Source organism: Equus asinus, chromosome 9 (genome assembly GCF_041296235.1).
Source record: "Equus asinus isolate D_3611 breed Donkey chromosome 9, EquAss-T2T_v2, whole genome shotgun sequence".
NCBI lineage: Eukaryota > Metazoa > Chordata > Mammalia > Perissodactyla > Equidae > Equus > Equus asinus.
In genome coordinates, this window is record NC_091798.1 from 77137069 (window position 1) to 77157203 (window position 20135).

Genomic DNA, 20135 nt, shown 5'->3' on the forward strand with positions numbered 1-20135 from the left:
CTTTCAAATAACACCTCACTTCACAGGTTTGTTTGAGTACCTTATAATAACAAAATAATCCTAATTCCTCCCTCCCACCCTTTGTATTCTTGCTATCATTCATTTCATTTATATGCAAACATATGTAAGTATATATCAGTATATATATGTAAGATATATAAGTAAGTGAATACATTGTTGTTATTATTCTTTTGAACAAATTTATCTGTTACATTAATTATGAATGAGAAAAATAAAAGTTTATATTTTATCTTCACTTATTCTTCTTTACTTTATGTAGATCTGAGTTTCTGACCAATATTATTTTCCTTCACTCAAAAGAACTTCTTTTAACATTTCTTGCAAGGGAGGCCTACTGACAACAAATTCTCTCAATTTTTGTGTCTGAGACAGTCTTTATTTTTCCCTGACTTTTGAAGGATAGTTTTGCAGGGCACAGAATTCTAGGTTGGTGAGTTTTTTCTCTCAACACTTTAAATATTTTACTTCACTTTCTTCTTGTTTGCATGGTTTCTGAGAAGTCAAATGTAATTCTTATCTTTGTTCTTCTATAGGTAAAGTGTTTTTTTCTTCTGGCTTCTTTTAGGACTTTTATTTACCTTTGATTTTCTGTGGTTTGAAAATGATGTGCCTAGGTATAGTTTTTTTAAAACATTTACCCTGCTTGGTGTTCTCTGAGCTTTCTGGATCTATGGTTTGTGTTTGACATTAATTTGGGAGAAATTCTCAGTCATTATTGTTTTAAATATTTCATCTGTTCCCTTCTTGCTTTCTTCAACTGTATTCCCATTACACATTTTGTAGTTGTCCTGCAGTCCTTGGATAATTTGTTTTGCTTTTTTTTTCAGTCTTTGTTTTATTTGCTTTTCAGTTTTGGAGGTTTCTACTGAGATATCCTCAAGCTCGGAGTTCTTTCCTCAGTCGTGTCCAGTCTACTAATCAGTCCATGAAAGGCATTCTTCATTTCTCTTATAGTGCTTTTGATCTCTGGTACTTCCTTTTGTTTTTTTCTCAGGATTTCCATCTCTCTTTTTTACATTGCCCATCGATTCTTTCATGCTGTCCATTTTATCCATTAGAGCCCTTAGCACATTAATCATAGATGTTTTAGATTCTTGGTCTAATAATTCTAACATTCTGTCTGTTTCTGATGCTTGCTCTATCTTTTCAAATTGTGTTTTTTTGCCTTTTAGTATGTCCTGTAATTTTTTCTTAAAAGCTGGACATGATGTACTGGGTAAAAGGAACTGCTGTAAATATGCCTTTAGTGATGTGGTGGAGAGCTGTGTGGGAGAGGGGAAGGGTTCTATAGTCCTCTGATTAGGTCTCAGTCATTTAGAGAGCCTATGCCTCTGGATGGTGTGCTTCACAAATGTTTCCCAGTTTTTTCTCCCCTCTTTGGTAGGATGATATAGCTTCATGGGGCTGGAGTTGGGTCTTTCCCTTCTCCTAGGTCAGGATAAGCTCTGATACTATCCCCGTGGGTTAGGCTCTGTTTTCGTAGTTTCACCTGAGAGCAGGCCTTAAGAAGAACAGCATGCTCTGGCCTATTTCAATTGTTCTTTTACCTTCCCCTTGCTGGAAGCGCTAGGGGGTTTTTCTCTGATATTTACTGTGGAAACCTAGTTGAGCTCCTGGAGGTAAAACTCACAAAAGTGTAGCAGCTGCCTCATAATAGGATCCCCCTCGAGTTTCAATTCTCAGACTTGTCTGCACTGAGCCTCCAGCAATTCATCAATTATGGTTCAGATTTTCCTGTGTCAGCACTGGTTCCCATGGTAGTTTCTGCTTGTGAGTCTCCACTCCAGTAAGCCATGACTCCTTGTGTTTACCTGTTTGTCTCTCCAGTCTTGGGGGCAGTGATTTGCTTTGTATCCTCACCTCTCTTACAGATCCAAGAAGAGTTGTTGATTTTTCCATCTGTTCAGCTTTTTAGTTTGACAACTTCCAAGTACATTATATGGAGAGCCAGAAACCAGAAGGCCTTGCCACTTACTTTCTTTTCTCTATTCCTGCTTCTTCCCTTTTCTCCATTTCTTCTTTCTTTATCTGTATCTTATCCCTACCATAGACATCTGTGGATTTTTGATTAATTTTCCCCCTAGTATCTTGTGGCTCAAGATGTTTGAGAACCCTGCATCAAGAGAACATTGGGCAGCCCTACACTGTAACATTGTGATTTTTCCAGAAAACTCTTAACTTAGGTAATAATAATAATAGAAAATGCATAGTGCCTACTATGTGCCAGTTACTTTACACAAATTAATTCATATAATTTTCGAATAATTCTTTGAGATAGGTCTATTATTTTCTCTATCATCTTCAATTCCTTGATTTTATTTTAAAAAGAATGAAAATATCTTTTTAACAAAAGGAAATAGAGGAATTTCTGGCTTTCCAGAATTTTTAGACAACTGAGATGTATTTAACCTTTGAGTACAAAGAGTTCAACCAAAATGAATATTGATTATTGTTACAGGAAGAAGGCTTCTTTATGTCCTTCAATGAATTAAATTCTCAAAAGATCATTAAAAAGACAGACAGCTATATCCTCCGCCATTCTCATAAAGACCAACAGCTTATCTAACTAATGATTGTGCCGTGTTAAAAAATTAAACTCTCAACTTTTGATATTACCAAGATCCTCTTCACCATGGTGGTTTTAACAATTTAAAAACTATCACCTTGAAATTTGAGGTGAAAACAAAGCATATAGGTGTTTTTCTGATTGATTCAAATGATTGTCCCAGGACTTTCCAGTCACATTTAAAAAAAGAAAAAAACACTTTTACTGCATTTATCACACATATGATACATATTCATGGTGGGTAGTACATATAATCAGAAAGAAAACAGGAGGGCAGAAAGAAGGAAGGAGGGGAGGGAGAGAGGAAAGGAGGAAAACAAGGAAGAAAAAGTAAAAGAAGAAGATAGAAGAGGAAAATCTCCTGAAATCCCATCAGTCATTGATAATCACTGTCGACATTGTAGGGTATATCTTTTAATTGTTTTATATATGTATGTGGATTGTATTTTTTAATAAAAATATGTCATACTCTTTTCTAACCTGCTTTTATTTTTTTTGCTAGACAATATATGACTTTATTGTGCAGATGGATATACCTTAGCTAATTAGACAAATCACCAATTATTGAACATTTAGATTATTTCCAGCTTTTCTTTATATCCTTTACATAATCATAATTAATTTCTTAGGATAAAGTCCTAGAGAGGGAGGAAGTGGGTTAACAGGTAAGTAAATGTTAAAGCTTTTGATATTATTGCCAAGTTGTCATCCAAGAAGGTCATACAATTTTATTTCCACTAGTAAAGTTCCAAACCACCAGCAAATATTGCTATTCACTGTTATTTTAATTGTCGTTCCCTTTATTACCAAGAAGAAGAAACTTGCTTTTCAAATGTTTATGGACTATTTATCAATTATATGATTTCTAGGTTAAAAGCAGCTCCCCTTTCCTATGGCTTTCAACTAGATTATTGAGAAACTGAATTCCCAGTTGAACAAGGCAGAAAATATTGCCAGATTCTGCTAACTATAATATACTATCTGATTTTAAAGTTTCACCGTACATGGAGTCTGAGCTAGAGGTCATCCGATGTTTGAGAATGGCACTGACTGGCGCCGTCAAGGACATTGTACAGCAGATAATATCTGTGATGAGCTCTGGGAGAAACTGTGAGACAAACCTAAACAAGCACAATGTTCCTGAACGTTTGCGTGAAAGCATTCCGAAAGAATGGAACTATGTTCCAAACGAAACGAAGAGGAAAAAATCAAGCAAAGGTATATTTGTTTTTCTGTAAGGACATATCCCTCATGAAGCAATTTTCTAGGATATGAGATCAAGTAAAATTCTAAAAACTGTAAAATTTGTAAACTGTATGTCTTCTTTCTACCCTATATATTTGGGACCTGTAATTTTCTTTACTGTGAGCCATATAATCAGGGAAACTAGAAATGAAAATGACTCACATGGTCATCTTTTTTATTTAACTACCAACTCAGAATTTTCTGGATATTTTGTTTATGTTAATATTCACAGATTAGTCACATGATTTGACTAATTTCCTTTAAATATATTGAGTAATCTCAAATTCATACTCTTGAGAAGATCACTCTGATATTTACTTTAATTGTTCCTTCCTTGAAGTTTCCTCCTGCATCTACAAATTATTACTTTCTCTTCTCTTACCACACCTACATGTGTACCTTTTAGGTCAAAAATAGCACCCCGTTTAGTAACTATGTATTCTTCTGACAGGGTTATTTTTTTCCCAGTACCTATAGTTCTGAATTCAGTGTGTTGTTCCTATTCAGCACAGTGCATCTACCAAGTGAATTTAAGAACCATCATTTACCTACATTAATCATTTATTTTATTAATCAGTTCCTCTCTTCTTACGTGGTTTCTTTCTACCTAGATGTTTCTACTTTTCCGAGAATTTCACAAGATTCCTTTAAATGTGTATTATATATCTATGTTCATGAATCTTCTTTAGGGTTTTTGAAATAATACTTTTCCCTTTTATAGTCATCTTTAGAAAAGAATATTTTTTCACTAACTCTAAGGAAACTTTCAGCAGTAAAATACTCAAGCTGAACCCACTGAAGTCACTTGAAGAGACTAGCCTTTCTTTCATTCTTCTCTATGGAGATCCTAAATAATGTGGCTCTTATTCGGCGACCTTATATTACAAACTCAAATCAATTATCTATCTGTGACCTTTCATAGTAATGCTTTAATTCTGTCCAAGCCCTATTAAACTGCCTTTGAGTCTAGTAAAGCCATTTAATTGAAATTGGAAAATGTCAGCCTTTCATTGCTTAAGTTCTCCCTTGTCTGAGTTGTTAGCATCTCTCCTTCATCCTAGCTTTTGGATATTTCATAGATTTTGAGCAATTGAAAAGGCATGATCTATAGTTAAAATATCATGTCATATGAGTAGCACTATTTTGCTTGTGGTTTTCAAGTTGTTCTATTCATGAACAATTTTGCTTTCTACAAGCATTTTGGAATTCTTCCATAACATTTCAAAGAGCCTCTGGTTCCAAAAAATTCTTACTTTATAGATACCAGTTCTTGTGATTTTCCTTACCAACTAATATTCTTCATAAAATTATCATGAAGAGTAGAAGCACAACGCTTCTACAATAGACAAACATAAGGAGTGCCAAATCACGTAAATATATAAAAGACGGTGACTGAGGAAAATGTCTTTATAAAGCATTTTGTGCATTTCAGGTGGATATGACAATAGGAGAATTACCATTGTTCTTCATTTCTGCCTCTTTTAGACTGACAGTGCTCAACCTTTATTTTCACTACAGTATACAAGACAGAAAATGTTTACATGCCAGACATTGATCACTTATTCATTCACTAGATATTTACTAAGTGAACCACTACTACATACCAGGCACTGGGGCTGAGGTAAACTATGAATAAGATATCTCCTCCTGGTGCTTGAAGACTAGTATAACTGTTTCGAAATGGGTGCAAACACCTCAGGGGAAGTATAAGGCAATTCTTTGGTGTGAGAGAAGAAAGAAAGAAATTAAACTTTACTAAAGTTTCATATGGAGATTGTCATTTGAACCCTCCCTTGGTCTGTGAGTGAGCCGGTCGGTCGTGTGTTGGGAACAATGTTATTGGGGAGGGGATGGACAGGGTAACCTCATTCCTTCTTTAGCTTTCAGCATCCAGTAATGAAGTAATGTTGTCGTTTGTATTTCAGAATCTAGTTTTAACAAAATTAATCATTACAAAACACGTAAGTGGCATTAATATATTCCTGTAAATAAACAGACCAACTGCACTTTAAAAGTAATACTGGGAACGTGAGGAAGAACAAACAATGGCAAGGTGGAAAGGCTCGTGCTTCTTCCTCTTCCCAGCAGGAGCTCTTTCTCAGCCACGGTCTAAGGTAAAACACTGAGGATCTGATCAGATTTGGCCAAAAATAAAAAGAATGAAAAAAGGAAATGTGTTGGAAAACCATTTGAACTATGGCTTTCCATACATTATTGTGCAATGTGAATCCCTCCTGAGTGAGTATTATGCTGTGAGATATTAGCTCAAGATAGTTTGAAGTCATCTTGATTAGCAAAAGATTTCATCCCAAACATGAACACAAACCTCTGAAATCGTTTTCAACAATGTTTTAAGTCAAGTGATATTTAATATAGTACTCTGCAGAATTTATCTAAATAATGATAAATGTTTAGAGGCTTTCTTTTGAGGATTCTAACTTATTAAAAGACAAATAGTCACTAGCTTAAGGGAACATTTTTCCTTCCTGACACAGTGAAAATGACGGAACATGGAAAACACTAAGGTGACAAACTAAAATGCATTTCTTTGCCAACAAATACTGTTACATAGAAAACAGTGAAGATTTAAAGAAATAAATATTATAATAAATTACACAGTGTAGGAGATTTACCAAAGAGTTGAATGAAAGTTCAGATGCTTCTGGTAAAGCTCAGCTTACGTATTTGCTCCCTTATGTTTCAAAGAGCAGATACACAAAGAACCAGTTGTTTTGTTTCTTTGACAACAATTAAATGAAAGATATACCAGAGAATATATTTTCTTAGCATTAAATTACTTTTTAAATACAAAGAATGCTTTATGGGAAAACCATTGAAGTAATTGTTTTAACTACAATGGATTCTGGAAAGGAACCGGAGGTGGCACTGCAAGGACAATATATTCATGGCATAGTTCACATGCAGATTGTTGAGGAAGAAATTGATGACAGAAAGACACACAGTGCTATCAGAAGTCATTAAGGTAGTTTGTTTTATAAAACCCAGAAATGTTAGTTTTATAAAACCCAGTATCACCCACAAAAATATCATGGGCTGCACACTTAAGAACTTAGAGTTTTCTAAAATGATTTAGAATATTCCAAGTAAGAGTTTCAATGATTCATGAACATTTTTCTTAAAAATACAAAAATGAAATATTTTTCAAAGTGTTTGCAAGAACAACTAATTGACATCACAGATGATAAATATGTATTAGTCAAATTTCAACAATAGCCTTTGCCTGTTTGGTGGCTGAGATTGAAAAACAAGTACCTTGATTCTCCAGCACAGTTACTGACACACTTGTTCCATGTGTGCTCATGTAGTGGCTTTTTCACCTATGACAGCCATTAAAACCGACTACTGAAACAAACTGAACTTAGAAACTGACCTTTGAATCACTGTATCACAAGGTATTAAGCCCAGATTTTAAAAATCATAAAGCATATTAAATCACATTATCCTCACTCAATAAATTATTATTGACATTTTATACCATTAATAAACAAAATTTTAAAACTAAGTTTAAGACATTATTTTGTCTTTGCCTCATTCATTGTAAATTTTCTTTTTGCCTGTTTTATAGTCCACAAAATATATTATTACAGTCAGTAGTACATGCATAGGAAGGAAGAAATGATAAATACGTAAATATACATATCACATTGCATTCATTCTAAGACATACATTTTTTTCACATTTTATCAGCTCTGCAACTGGAATGGCTCTTAGAATATATTACATGTATATGGCTTAGATAGAAGTCAACTTATTTAAATAAAGACTGAAAAATGAGCGTGTGGCATTCTTAAAAGGCCCCTCTCTGGTGTGTCGTTAACATCATCGCTGCCTCAGAACTCCTGTGATTAGTCAAATAGATTTATTAATTTGTCATCAGCCTAAAGGTTCTGATTGGAATTTGCCTTAAGCTTTAATGAAGTCGTTGGGGATTTGAGTACCTGGAGTCCTCAGATTGTATAAAATCTCAGTAGAAGTGCAGGTGTGAAGAGAATTGGTCATCTTTTACTTGATATCTACTTACATTGTCAAATATTTACCTAGTATCTGCAGTTAAGCCCTCTAAGATAAACAGAATATAAGATATAATCTTTTAAGCCAAAAACTTGACAGTAGAATAGGGAGTATGAAACACAAACACATAAAGAACAATAAAATATTAAAATAATTTAAGAACACAGAGAAGAGTGGTCACAAAGGAGTTTTTAAATTTGCTTTATCTATATTTTAAGCCTAACTGAAACATATCATTTGAATAAAAATAAACATTTATTGAGGAACTGTTTTTTACCAAGTACCAAACTAGGTACTTTCACATTTATTATTTTATTTAATACAGTAGTCTTATGAGACCATTCAAATATATATTGGACCCAATCTTTACAAACTTACAAAGACAGCTCCAGTTAATTTTGAAAATGATTCTTAAGTTGTCGTAAATTTCTGAGGAGTCACTAAACTAGACACGTTTCCAAGAGCTTTGTACTTTTTTAGAACAGAGTAACTTCTTTAAATGTCACAAATATACTGAAAAATCTTTCACATTGTTTTATTATTTTTGTTCAGTAAAAACAGTAAAGAATGTTTTACTGAAGAACTCAAAGCTACCTTCTTTTAACTTCTCACTCAGTTCCAATGTTCAAATTCAGTTATGTACATAGTGGATTAAAACGCCGTGGCAGATTTTGTGGGATACTCAAGGAGCAAAGAGATGTTTTTCCATGCTCATGAGGAGCTTTTAGTTTCGTTGTAAAGACAACTCCTGAAGACATAAATAACAATATAACATGAACAATAATAGATGATGATACAAAAGATGACACAACATGGCACATTATGGACCTAATTACCAAAATAGTCATATCGATAATATGTACAAATAAATTCACAGGAGGAGAGGACTTTGAACCAAGAGTTGAACAATATGTGTGACCCATGAAGAGAGAGGGCATTCATTGTGAGAATAATGAGATATTCAGAAACCTAAAAGCAAAGAGGATAAAACAAAGATAGTTCACAGAAACTGGCTAAGGCTGGACCATGGAACGTTTTGACAGCAACACTCTGGAAACTGATCTCATAACAGTGGAAAACAGCTAAAACAATTGTAGCAGAGAAATTAGATAATAAAATTCAAAGTACATGAATTTGGCTTTACAGTGCAGAGGAGGGGCTGGGCATAGTATGGAGCAGGGAGATGAGTTGAGGAGAGTACTACGGTAGTCCAGGTACCATTTGTGAGGAAGAGCTTGAATGGGTTGGTAGCATGGTCACAGTGAGGCAAAACTGGATGTCAGAGAAGAGGGGTTAGGAAGATTTGGCAGTGTGGTCCCTGGTCTGGTATGAAGAATCAACAGGAATATTTAAAAGATTTAAAAGGAAGGAAGGAAAGAAGAAAAGAAGAAAAATGGGGGTCAGGGGAAGAGTTAGGAGGGCCAAGCCAGTTTGGGAGGAAAACAACTAATTTGATTTTAGTTATATTGAGTTAATGATGACTAGGACAGAGAAGTGGAATGCCCAACAGGTCGCTGAAGTTGTAGGATTGCTACCCTGGAAAAAGGCCAAGGTTGAAGATTCTGGAATCGTCTAGACGAGTGGTTCTTAACCAGGGAAGATTTTGCCCCCAGGGGGCTTTGGCAATTCTTGGAGACATTTTTGGTTGTCACAAATGAGGAGGATGCTACTGGCATCTAGTGTGTGTAGGCCAGAGATGCTGCTAAAACATCTTAAAATCCACAGGACAGCTCCTTACAATAGTGCCAAAGTTCAGAAACCTTGATCTAGAGAAGGAAAATTAGTAAATCCTTGAGTGGAATAACACCAAGCAAGGGAAAGTATCTAGAATCATCAGTCAAATAGACCAAGGACTTCTTAGCAAATACTCATATTTACAAGGTATTAGTTGAGATGGAACTAACATGGGACCTGGAACTAGGATGGGAGCCAGCATGGAAGCAAAGAAGAGTAATAGAACTAACCATGAAACAGTTTGTTGACTCATTTATTCAACAAATATTTATTGAACAACTCTTATATATGAGGCACTAAGTGCTGGGGACACAGCAGTGCCTTCATGGAGCTTATATTCTAGTGGAGGGTGACAGATACTGGACAAATAAAGGAGATAATTATTAGGTGATGGTAAGTTCTGTAATAAGGCAACAAAATGGGGTCTGATGAGAGGGAGGGGCGGGGGCCTGGAATGGGAAGGTTGTGAAGGGGCTGCTTTAGATGGGTTGGTGAAGGGGGGTCTCTGAGGAGATGCCTTTTGGGCTGTGAACTAAAAGAAGAGGAGCCAGTCCTGACACGAGCTGGAATGATTCTGTCATGGATTCCAAGGGAGGAGGAGAAAGCCTTAAGAGAAGTATCAAAGGCCACACAGAGATCCGGCAGGAGTGCCTTTGCATGTGTTGATTAGAGCACATCTGGGCCATTTAAACCTGCAGTCTTAACAGATAAAAGTATCAGTAAAATTCTGAATTTTTGTAATATTCATTTGTGGAAGGCAAAAAGTAAGTTCAGGATTTGGGGAATTTTAGGCAATACTACAGGGGACCCCAGTACAGCTCTGTCAGAATATGTCAAGCACTTGCTCTTCTCAACAATTTTCTCCACAAAAAGTAGACATCCCCACACAATGCTCAAAACAACACAGTGATGGAACGCAAAAAATGCTAATATTAATCATCCCTTTTCTGTCTTTTCTTCCCCAGGCTGCACCAGGCTCGCTGCTCAGGCGGTATCTATTGTAATCAGCGAATTACCTACAGTGATTGCATGTTTGCCTCCCCCAATTAAATACTTCTTTTTTCTGTCTGAGAGAAAAATGTCAAAAAACTTTGTTGAATTGAAGAAAGCTGGCCTGCTTGTCTGGAACTTGATTGTAATTATATGTCGGATATTTGAGGATGGAAACACTGTGGAACTTTTAACAGGTGCCTCCCTTGACAGATGGAGTAAAGAGAAACTCAGTTTCATCTGTGTGTGTTTGGAAAGCATCATGGGAGAGCAGAGAAGTAGCCCTAATCATATGACCCAAAAGGTCAGACAGAGCATTGAGCAGCAAAAACCCAACTGGATTGAGCGCCAATTATTGAAAGCAAGGAAATTGAGCACTGAAAGGTAAAGCGATGTTTTTTTTTCACTGAATTTCATCAAATATATTCACAATAACAAAATCACCAATAAACAACAACAGAATATTGTCAGATAGGCAGCAATGGTCATTGTGCTAACTTCAAGGGAACTTTGATGAATATAGTGAAAGCTAAGTATTCCATTAAAAACTGGATCGTTAGACGTTCCTTGTCCTATTAAAATCTGAACCCCATTGATACACTGGAACATTATACTTGTTTAGTCACCATCTTAAGGTTTCTGATGAAAAGGGTGGTAGTTAAACCCAGGAGAATTTGGTTTCACTGCTTTTCAGTGTGCAAACTGGTATCTGGTGGATAGCCTGGAGCATTTTGTAAATGGATTGGGCATGGAGATTAAATTAAGAAGGAATTAATGGATATAAAAGGCCTTTTATTGCTTTCTGTGTACCTGATTGTCAAAAAGGTACACATTTTTCATCTGGTAATGTAAGAATCCCAGAGGGCAACTGGGGCATATCACACTCAAGCTATAAACACACCCAGCTGTTTCTGTACGAAAATGTCAGCCTTCTCATAGGTTTGTCACCAAGAGCTAAGTGATTTGTGGTATTGCAAAGATTTTTAGGGGTCCCTAATGAATTTAAGTATGTACATAGAGTCCTTCTGTCTTAAAATTAGTCTTCAGTATAGAATTGCACGATATTGATAAAGGAGTGATGGTTCATATAGTCCAAAGATCGTTAAACCAGCCCTTTTGTCTTTTTGCACTCTCACACACTGTCCCCCATTCTTTTAAAATATATTCATCTTGCTAGCAGATACAATTATAACTTTCTGCCGGAAATGACTAAAAGTTATTGCTTTTCCTACCACACGTAGAGGTAAAGAGCTTAGCCTTTGGAATCAGATGGAGAAATACAAATCCCTCGTAAGTGGGCCGTCTTGTGCGAGTTGTGGAATCTCTCAAAGCCTCATTTTCAGCTATGAAGGCAAGCTGATAGAGTTGTTTTGAAAAATAAAATAACTTTCATAAAGTTCTTAGCATCGAGTTTATAACTAGTAAGCATTCGTTATTTATAAACTTTATTAAAATACGTTGCACTCACTGGTTAGTATTATAACCAATACTCTTTACTGGTTTATATTAATCTGTGAGACTTTATGTTAATCCAAATGGAGAAATATAGGTAATCATGATTTTCCTGGTCTTGTCATATTGACTTCTAGAAATTTACTTCTGGGGCATCCTATGGGTAGGAATAACAATAGCTGTCAGGCAAATGCTTAGTAACATTGACAGTGACCTTCGTAATCTTTACATTTGCATTCGATACCAATTTACAGGCTTTAATCCAATGACTAAAAGATTAAGGCCAGATGTCATTATCCATGGCAGTGGTCATAAAAGGGAGAGAAAAAAGGAGAGTAGAAATAGTAGATGTGATTATAGTTACAAGGTTAAATTTATGATGCTGCTGATTTAGGAGTCTATCAATAAGATCAGTTTAAAGTAATGTCTCAGTAATATACCTGGGACTGCATACAGGAATCTATAAGTAAAATTTTTCCTTTAAAAGTTTTTAAAATTTAAAAGTTGGAGTTGTTTTCTAAACAGAACCAACACATCTGGTGTGGCCTATATAGGGAGTTTTCTAGCTAATATTTGGCTGATTAGCTATCTGTTGGAACAAGCATCCAAAATGAAGAACTGCTGATTTTTAAAAGTGTTTTCCAGCCCTCAAAGATTCTGAATAAAATCTCTTACAGGATTTGGGTGCTACAGGAATGTTTCTTCTTGACTTTGATTTCAAGTTGGCTGTCTGATAGACTAGAGAACTTCCACCTCTATGCATTTCTCACAAATTGATGATCATTTAGTTCATAGATCTATCTATACCATGAGAAAAATGTAATTTAAACCATGATGTCTGTATGTAGGTGGAGGGTTGCCTTGGTTTTACCCTGATTTTTTTAAAGTATGAGAATGTAATCATTTAAACTAAAATAGTTCTTCTGTTGAGATAAATGAAACATTAATTCCCCATGAAGATTATCTTGGAACTACATATCATTTAGCTAGATTTCTTTCACTTGCATCCAGATTTAAGTTTGATTTTATGGAAATTGTGAAAATAACTGCTGTGGAGAGGTGGCAGCTGTAAGCATTCCTTGTCTTGCATACTGCCTGAGAGCATTACTATTCATTAAAATAACCTTCACTTTGTAGTAACACTCAAGCTGTAAACAGTCAACTTAGATTCTGGAGAACACACAGCCCAAAAAGTAAAGAAATGCCTATCTTTGCAAAGTAATTTGTCGAGTTGAAGATTATTGTTTTTCATCATGGTGACCCTGACTTGGCTGGCTGGGTGCATATACAGATTAAGATTAATGTAGTTATTCCTTGGCTAAGGTCTGCCTCTTTCAGGGCACATTCTCCCTAATGACATGATTGATAGGCAGTCCCAAATCCAGAGAGGAACTCATTAATCATAGCATTGACTGAATCCAATCATTTGCTTCACCTGCACAGTGATGGACAGGAAAGGATACAATTCAGGGGCTGACACTGAGACACTCTTTTGTCAGAGGGTCTCAACTTTTTCAATGTCAGCTTCTACAATACCTCATGAAATTTTGCTTGCAAGCTGTATGAAGCTTCAAAAAGATATTTACAAACTTTCCATTACAACAAGGTCTTTTTTGTCCCTAAAGATTTACTCTAGCTAATGAATATCTCTAAGAGAAGAATTTGCTTTATTTTTTAGCAAGGCTTATATGATTGCAAAGTTCTTTTTTTTAAAAGAAGGATGTTTTGAAGCTACATGTGGAAGCAATATGAAAGTTAATGTCCAGCAGCTGGGTATCATTTGGTTCAGTCTTCAGGTCAGCGGCACTGACTCTTAGCAGAACTAATTTTATAATCATGGCAAAATCTCTGTAATGAACTGCAGTATATAGCTGATTACACCACAGTAAATTTCATTTAGTCTGAGAAACAGTGGAAACCCATGCGTTTTCTTAAGAATACTTAGATTGCAAAACCTAGCATGATCCTAATAGCAGTTGTAATAAGGAAATTAGTGTAGAATATATATGATGTAAGATGAGTATCATGATTTTTTTCTTTGCACTGGTATAGTTTGAGATTTTAAAAAAAAAATTTGTCATCCATTATTACTATGTAAATAATATTTAAAATCAATAAGAATCATATGAGTTCTTATAAAAGAAATTTTCACAAATATAACTTGCACATTCCTGATGTGGTGATAATAGGCCCTTTTCCTGGAAGAATAATCGGGATAGTGACTTTTGCTAAGTATCTGTTACCGGAAAGAAACAGGAGAGGGGCGTATGTTTTTAAAAGGCAACAAGTGTCAGAAGGCCAATTTAAAATCCCCAGTGGTAACACAGGGCCAGGAAGCACCCAGCCTATACTTAGCATAATAGGCTCCCCCTTTGACACTTTAGTCTTTAATGTGTTCTAAGACAGGTGTAAAGAGGACTCTACAAAAGACAGAATACCAAAGCTGCTTCTGGCATCAAAGATACTTTTTGTCCTCAAAGAGAAAATACAAATTATTTCTTACACATTCTTAAAAAGAAATGTTTTGTTTTCATCCCATGATTGTAGCAATTTCAACAATTGCAGTAATGGGAAAATGTTTTATAGATAGGAATATAAATGCAATAAAGAAATGTTTTAAAAGAAACAATTCAATTTTTAAAAATGCTTTCAGGTGCTTAGTTCTCAGGCGCTGTTTATAGGCACTGCAGTGGTTTGGGAAGGCTTGCCTCTCAGAGCGAAGTCTTTATGGGAGCTTTGAATATGAGATTTACGTCGACTCTCCGCACTCAATCTCTTTGATTATTTTCCATCTTTACAGTTCTTCACCACTGATAGTTATATGCTCTCTTTGTGTTTAGTGCATTTATGACAATAGAGAAAAGCACAGCCTTAGAAGAAGGAGATATTGCTCTTGAACTGACTGAGCAGAAAATAAACATGATGGTCCTGGATATCTGCCACAAACCAGGTGGCAGCGAGTACCTGAGGCAAATTTATCACATCATGCGGCTCAATGAGGTAGGGAAACGGCCTTTTTACCGAGCAATTAGGTGTGTACTGGCCTGAGGCAGCGTCTGCTGGCAGCTAAGGGTTAGTCAAGGAGGTGATAATACTTCTTAAAGTCAATACCAAACTCAATATTGCATTATTAATAGAATCTATTCAGACCCGGCTGTTCTGCATTTGTACAGCAAAAGCTTCACTGAAACAATGTAGGTTTTATTTGTATGATTTAAACTATAACACGGCTCATAAACTCAGTTCAGCTCTGAATTGTATAGACTAGAGGTGTAGTTTGGGAATTGTGTGTTTGTGACTGTTAAGCTGATGTTAAAATCTGGTGTTTGTGAAATGAAAAATTTTCTGAAGAGAGATGTAGCTTTTCTTCTGTAGACGTCATGCTCATCTTGGTGAAGTTGGAGATTTCTTACGTAATGAGAAAAGCTCAGAAGAATATTGAACCATATTTGGGAGCAACTAGATTAACCCAAGAAAATGCATTAATGCGGGGACACTGGTTAGAACCAATGTCATTCTCGTCCACCTCTTGGTTGGATTAAGGCTCTGACCTTGCATGTTTCTGGCTATTTTAGCAAAAATGTGAAGAGCAGGTAACAGTTATTTACTTGAAACAATACAAGTTTGTTAATACAAGTCTGTTTAATTTCAGATAATACATACTTGAATTGGAATGTGACATCTTATGTGAATTAGAATTGTGTTTATATCTGCAAACACATGCATGCTTTTTTTTGAACAGTGGAAACTGTATAATATGAATAATGTGAAGATATAGTGTTTTATCTCGATGAGGTAGGCCTTAATAGCAATAAATTTCCAAGGAAAGAATTAAATTCTAGCACAGCATTTTATAACTCATATATATAAATGTTCTCCCCGCTATTATCTATCTGAAAGTTACATCAAGTAAATCTTGTTTCCTGGTTTTCCTAGAGCTAATCAACCAGTCAATAAACAGGTGACATATCAGTGCATTCAATGATCGCCTGAGAAGGATATGAGGAATTTGTAGCTAAGAGAAATAACCCTGACCTTAAGGCACTAGAGCTTAATTTGACCTGTTAAAAAGTAACACAACGTATTCACTCCTGCCAATGATCCCTCTAGCTTGCTTAGGGTTTCTATTTGGGGAATTCAGGAACTCATGGCCTTGGCTAACGGAAAGACCACCATTGTGACATCATGGTCTTCCTTGGTATGTCCACCTGGCCACCCAGAATAGCCAAAGTAGTTGCGGTGACTACTGAGGAACAGATGCTGCATAGGATTACCTGCTGATCCTTAGTAAAGTGCCATTACAATAGTTCTGAGGACAGTAAGGGCTGGTATAGATTGCCAAACTGATAGAAGAGGTCTATTTTTAGAAGGTCCATAACACAAAAAAGATCAGTAATCACCAATAAGCAAGATCAACAAAAATTAAGTTGGATAGCTATTGGCTGTCAGCCACCTGTGTAAGGAAATCCAAAGGCTGTTTTCCCCTCATGAACCTGTGGAACTCTGGGCCAGTGGTTGTGAACAGGTATGCTATGAGATCTGATGTATGTAAGAGTCTTCGCTGGGGCACCACCACCTTTTGATCACTTAAGTTCAAAGTTATGTTTTTTCTTTTGTTACAACTGAGTGTACTTCCTTTTATGGCCATGTCTGTCAGATGGGATGTCGAGCTAAGAACTTGGCAGTTTATTGTGCTGAGTGAGAAGCATTGCTACAAGAGGTGAAATGTAAGACGATCCAACCAGAGAAAGTAGTGAGAACTTGGCTTTGTCACTACTAAAACGATGCAGCAGTAAATTCCAACAACAATACAAGGGTGACTACTCAACTAGGATAATGCTTATGGCTGCTTTTATACTGTGAGGCATCGTTATGTTGTAGGTGGAATTGCGTTGTGATGTTTGTTCATTTGATGCGTTGTACTATGAGTCTTAAGCACTTTCAGGTGTGCTGCTAAATATTACTCAAAAATGTAATGTAAATACCGAAGCATTTACGGAAACAGGCCTGGGTCAGGGGAAGAGTGGGTCTGCATTGAGAGAGAGTGAATTTATGAGAGAAAATGAGGTTTAAAATGTTTGTCTTTGAGATAAAGATAAGATGTCTGAGCATAAAAGTCCAACTGGTAGTTGAAGAGCCTGGCCATGAACACAGGTGAATGAGGACTTGACTAGAGATTTGGTGGTTTTCAACACGCGTGGTGGTTAGCTCTTCAGTGGAGGGAAATAGAAAAACGATGGGTAGAGAAATAAGCTTTGATGTAACTGCACAGGGAGGCTGTTCAAGAAAGGGTGTTCAAACAACATATTTCTTCTAAAGAAATATACCAGGCTAGCAGTAAATCTGGTTAAAGTGATGCCACGGAAAATCTGAGGCTTTTAAGAAGAGGTAGTGACAAGTGACAATATAGCAGAGGTCAGAGAATTAACAAAGGAGAAAACACCATTGTGTTCACAACTTGCAGCAGAGCACTTTCTCTTTTTTGAATTGTGGAACCAAAAACCCCAAAATATAGCAATGTAAGGGGAAATCAGTTGAGAAAGAGTGTTATTGGCCAAAACAGCAGTTTTCTAATGTGCATTATTTATTTATTCTTTAAATTTTACTTTCACAAATCATCATGGTAAAATGGTTTTTCCTGTTTAAAAATCTAAATCTAGGCATAAAATATTTTTCTGACGGCTTTATCAATATCTAATAATATTTAGTAAGAGTCTGTGTGTGTGTGTCAGATGTTACAGAGTCAATCTTTCTAAAGAGCTATGGTCCACAAAGAGCAAATTTAAGAAATGACTCTAATTAAGTAGTGGGGCCTTAGCTTTTTAGGGTTTTAGGATCTGGCATTTTTGCCTTCCGCCGTTATAGTGAGCATTCTCTGTTCATGAAGCTGTTGAGGCACTGCGAAAAGCACAGTGAACTGAGACCACAGATGTGGCTTCTTGCCCAGACTCTACCACTCACCCCCATGTGACCTCAGGCTTGTCCCCTGACATTTCAGAGCCAACCGTCGAATGTGGTGTGAGCTAGTTTCTCAAACTTTGCTGTGCCTGCCGGTCTCCTGAAAATTCTTGTTCACAGTCAGATTCTGATTGGGCGGGGCCTGAGATTCTGCTTTTCGAACAAGCCTCCACGTGAGGCTGATTAGGCTGGTCTATGCGCAGACTTTGAGTATGACCTCTGAAGTCCTTTTCAGTTCTAACATTCTGAACCTAGTCCTAACCCTAATCTTGAAGAAAAAATTATATTGTGACATACTAAAGATCAGAAGATTTGTATTATTTTATTTATTAAAGGACTTGCTTATTAATAGCAAGCATTTGCTAGTTTATGGAAAACTTTAAGTCACTTTAATTTGTTGTCTTCCAGAAAGAGTCCTATAAAATAGATTAGGATTGTTCACCTTGTTTATTTATGGATGAAAAATGAGGTAGAACGCAGTAAGTAGATTGGCTTTTCTGCTTAGGCTGCCGCTGGCTGTTGGATTTGAATTACGTATTTTGAGCTTCTATTGAACCTTGATATTTTTCAGACCACGGCATAGAAATAGAGTTTAGGAACTTGCATTATAATTAATTCTACATAGAGTAAGATTGCTTGCAGTGAAATATCAGAGTCCTTAGCACTCTGCTGAGCGTGGAGTAGGTAGCAACTGCACTTAATGAATGAATGAGCAACCTTGTACTTTAAGTAACCATACACCTGAGTTAAGTTTTGGTAACCAGACATGTTAATACATGAGCCAATGACAAGACAATGCCTATTAAAAAGATTCTGATAGATCAAGCATACATTTATTATGTGAGAATCTGCTAAATGGTTTTCTAATCTGTGCTATATATTAGGTGAACCTGTTTGTGATGGGTTTATTGCAATGCTGATTGGTCCTCTGCTGTGTTTCTTCTGAAAATGTATTCTGTCCCGAGGCAAGTAATACACTGTAATCTAGCAAATGTGCTGAAAGGGTAGATTTGGATATTGATCAGTTTATTTTTAGAGAGAATATATGCTTCCCACCATCACGACTTGTAATTTTTTTCCCTTGTAGGAATACTTAAAAGAACAGCTGTTTTCTATGAATGGTTCAGAGGAAAAGCCATTACCCATCCGACCTTTAAAGCCGACCTTGAGGAGTGTGGAAGATCAGCCTTCTGCCTTTAACCCTTTCCATGTGTACAAGGCATTTAGTGAAAACATGCTAGATCAGGTATGTGGAAATTAAATGGTAAACTTAATTAAAATGTTTGGTTTCTTTACACAAGTTAGAAAAAAAACGCTTTTTGTTTGAATATTGACTCATAAGCTTTTTTGCTAAGAAGCAAAAGGCCTTGTATTTATTGGCATGGTCCGCACAAATTGACTTTGAAAAAGTTATTTTATCTTCTTTCTATTTGTCAAACTGATTCATATGTTTGGTCTGTAAAATGTAACTTTTGACGAGGTCAGCTCACTGTGGGCAGAGGGAACATCTGTTCAGCTGTGTCTACGGAAGGCCTGAAAACCCAGGCATTTCAAAACATACTCACCTCCCTTGCTGCCCCCATTCTTCAATGCAGACACTCACAAAACACCTTGCAATCTTTATGAATTTATCTAATTTATCAGGTAAATTATAAAATAGCTTAAAATTAATTATAAATAGAGCATTGAGCTCCTATTTTAAGTGGCATGAGGCAAATTTGCTTTTTTACAACCCTAAACACATTCCTGAATTTTAAATGAATTTGCTGATGATCTTAAAGTCAGGATATTTGGAATAAAGTCAATGTGATAAACACCACACATTTTTTAATGTCAGATTATGGCATTGTTTGAGCTGCATGTTTCAGTAGTTATGTTAAAAAGATCTTTTTCCAAAGTATTTGAAATCTAAAGTTGCTTTTGCTTTGTTCGTTCCTTTGGTGGCTTTTCCCAGAAGCCTCTTGACAGACTACTTGAACTAACAGGGCAGAAGAGAAGGATGGCTTGACCTAGAGCTCTGACGAAAATAAGAATTAAAACAATGGCCTAATTCGGGATGCAGATAATATTTTTACCATGCCTGTTACAGCCCTAGTCTACATTCATCAATACTGCAGTAGAATAAGACCTTCAAATG

The 20135-nt window shown here is 36.1% G+C and overlaps 1 protein-coding gene across 10 annotated transcripts in view; it reads left to right on the forward strand.

The window, feature by feature from the left end:
• The window catches only part of KIAA0825 (KIAA0825 ortholog), a 373989-nt gene that overhangs the window by 173746 nt on the left and 180108 nt on the right, over positions 1-20135 (forward strand). For 9 of the 10 annotated variants that reach the window (XM_070517755.1, XM_070517756.1, XM_070517754.1 and 6 more), the window contains 4 exons: positions 3581-3805; positions 10564-10972; positions 14881-15040; positions 19086-19244. In XM_070517755.1, coding sequence (XP_070373856.1) covers positions 3581-3805; positions 10564-10972; positions 14881-15040; positions 19086-19244 — 953 coding nt within the window. The remainder of the gene's footprint in view (positions 1-3580; positions 3806-10563; positions 10973-14880; positions 15041-19085; positions 19245-20135) is intronic. The other variant, XR_011505937.1, reaches the window with a different exon arrangement.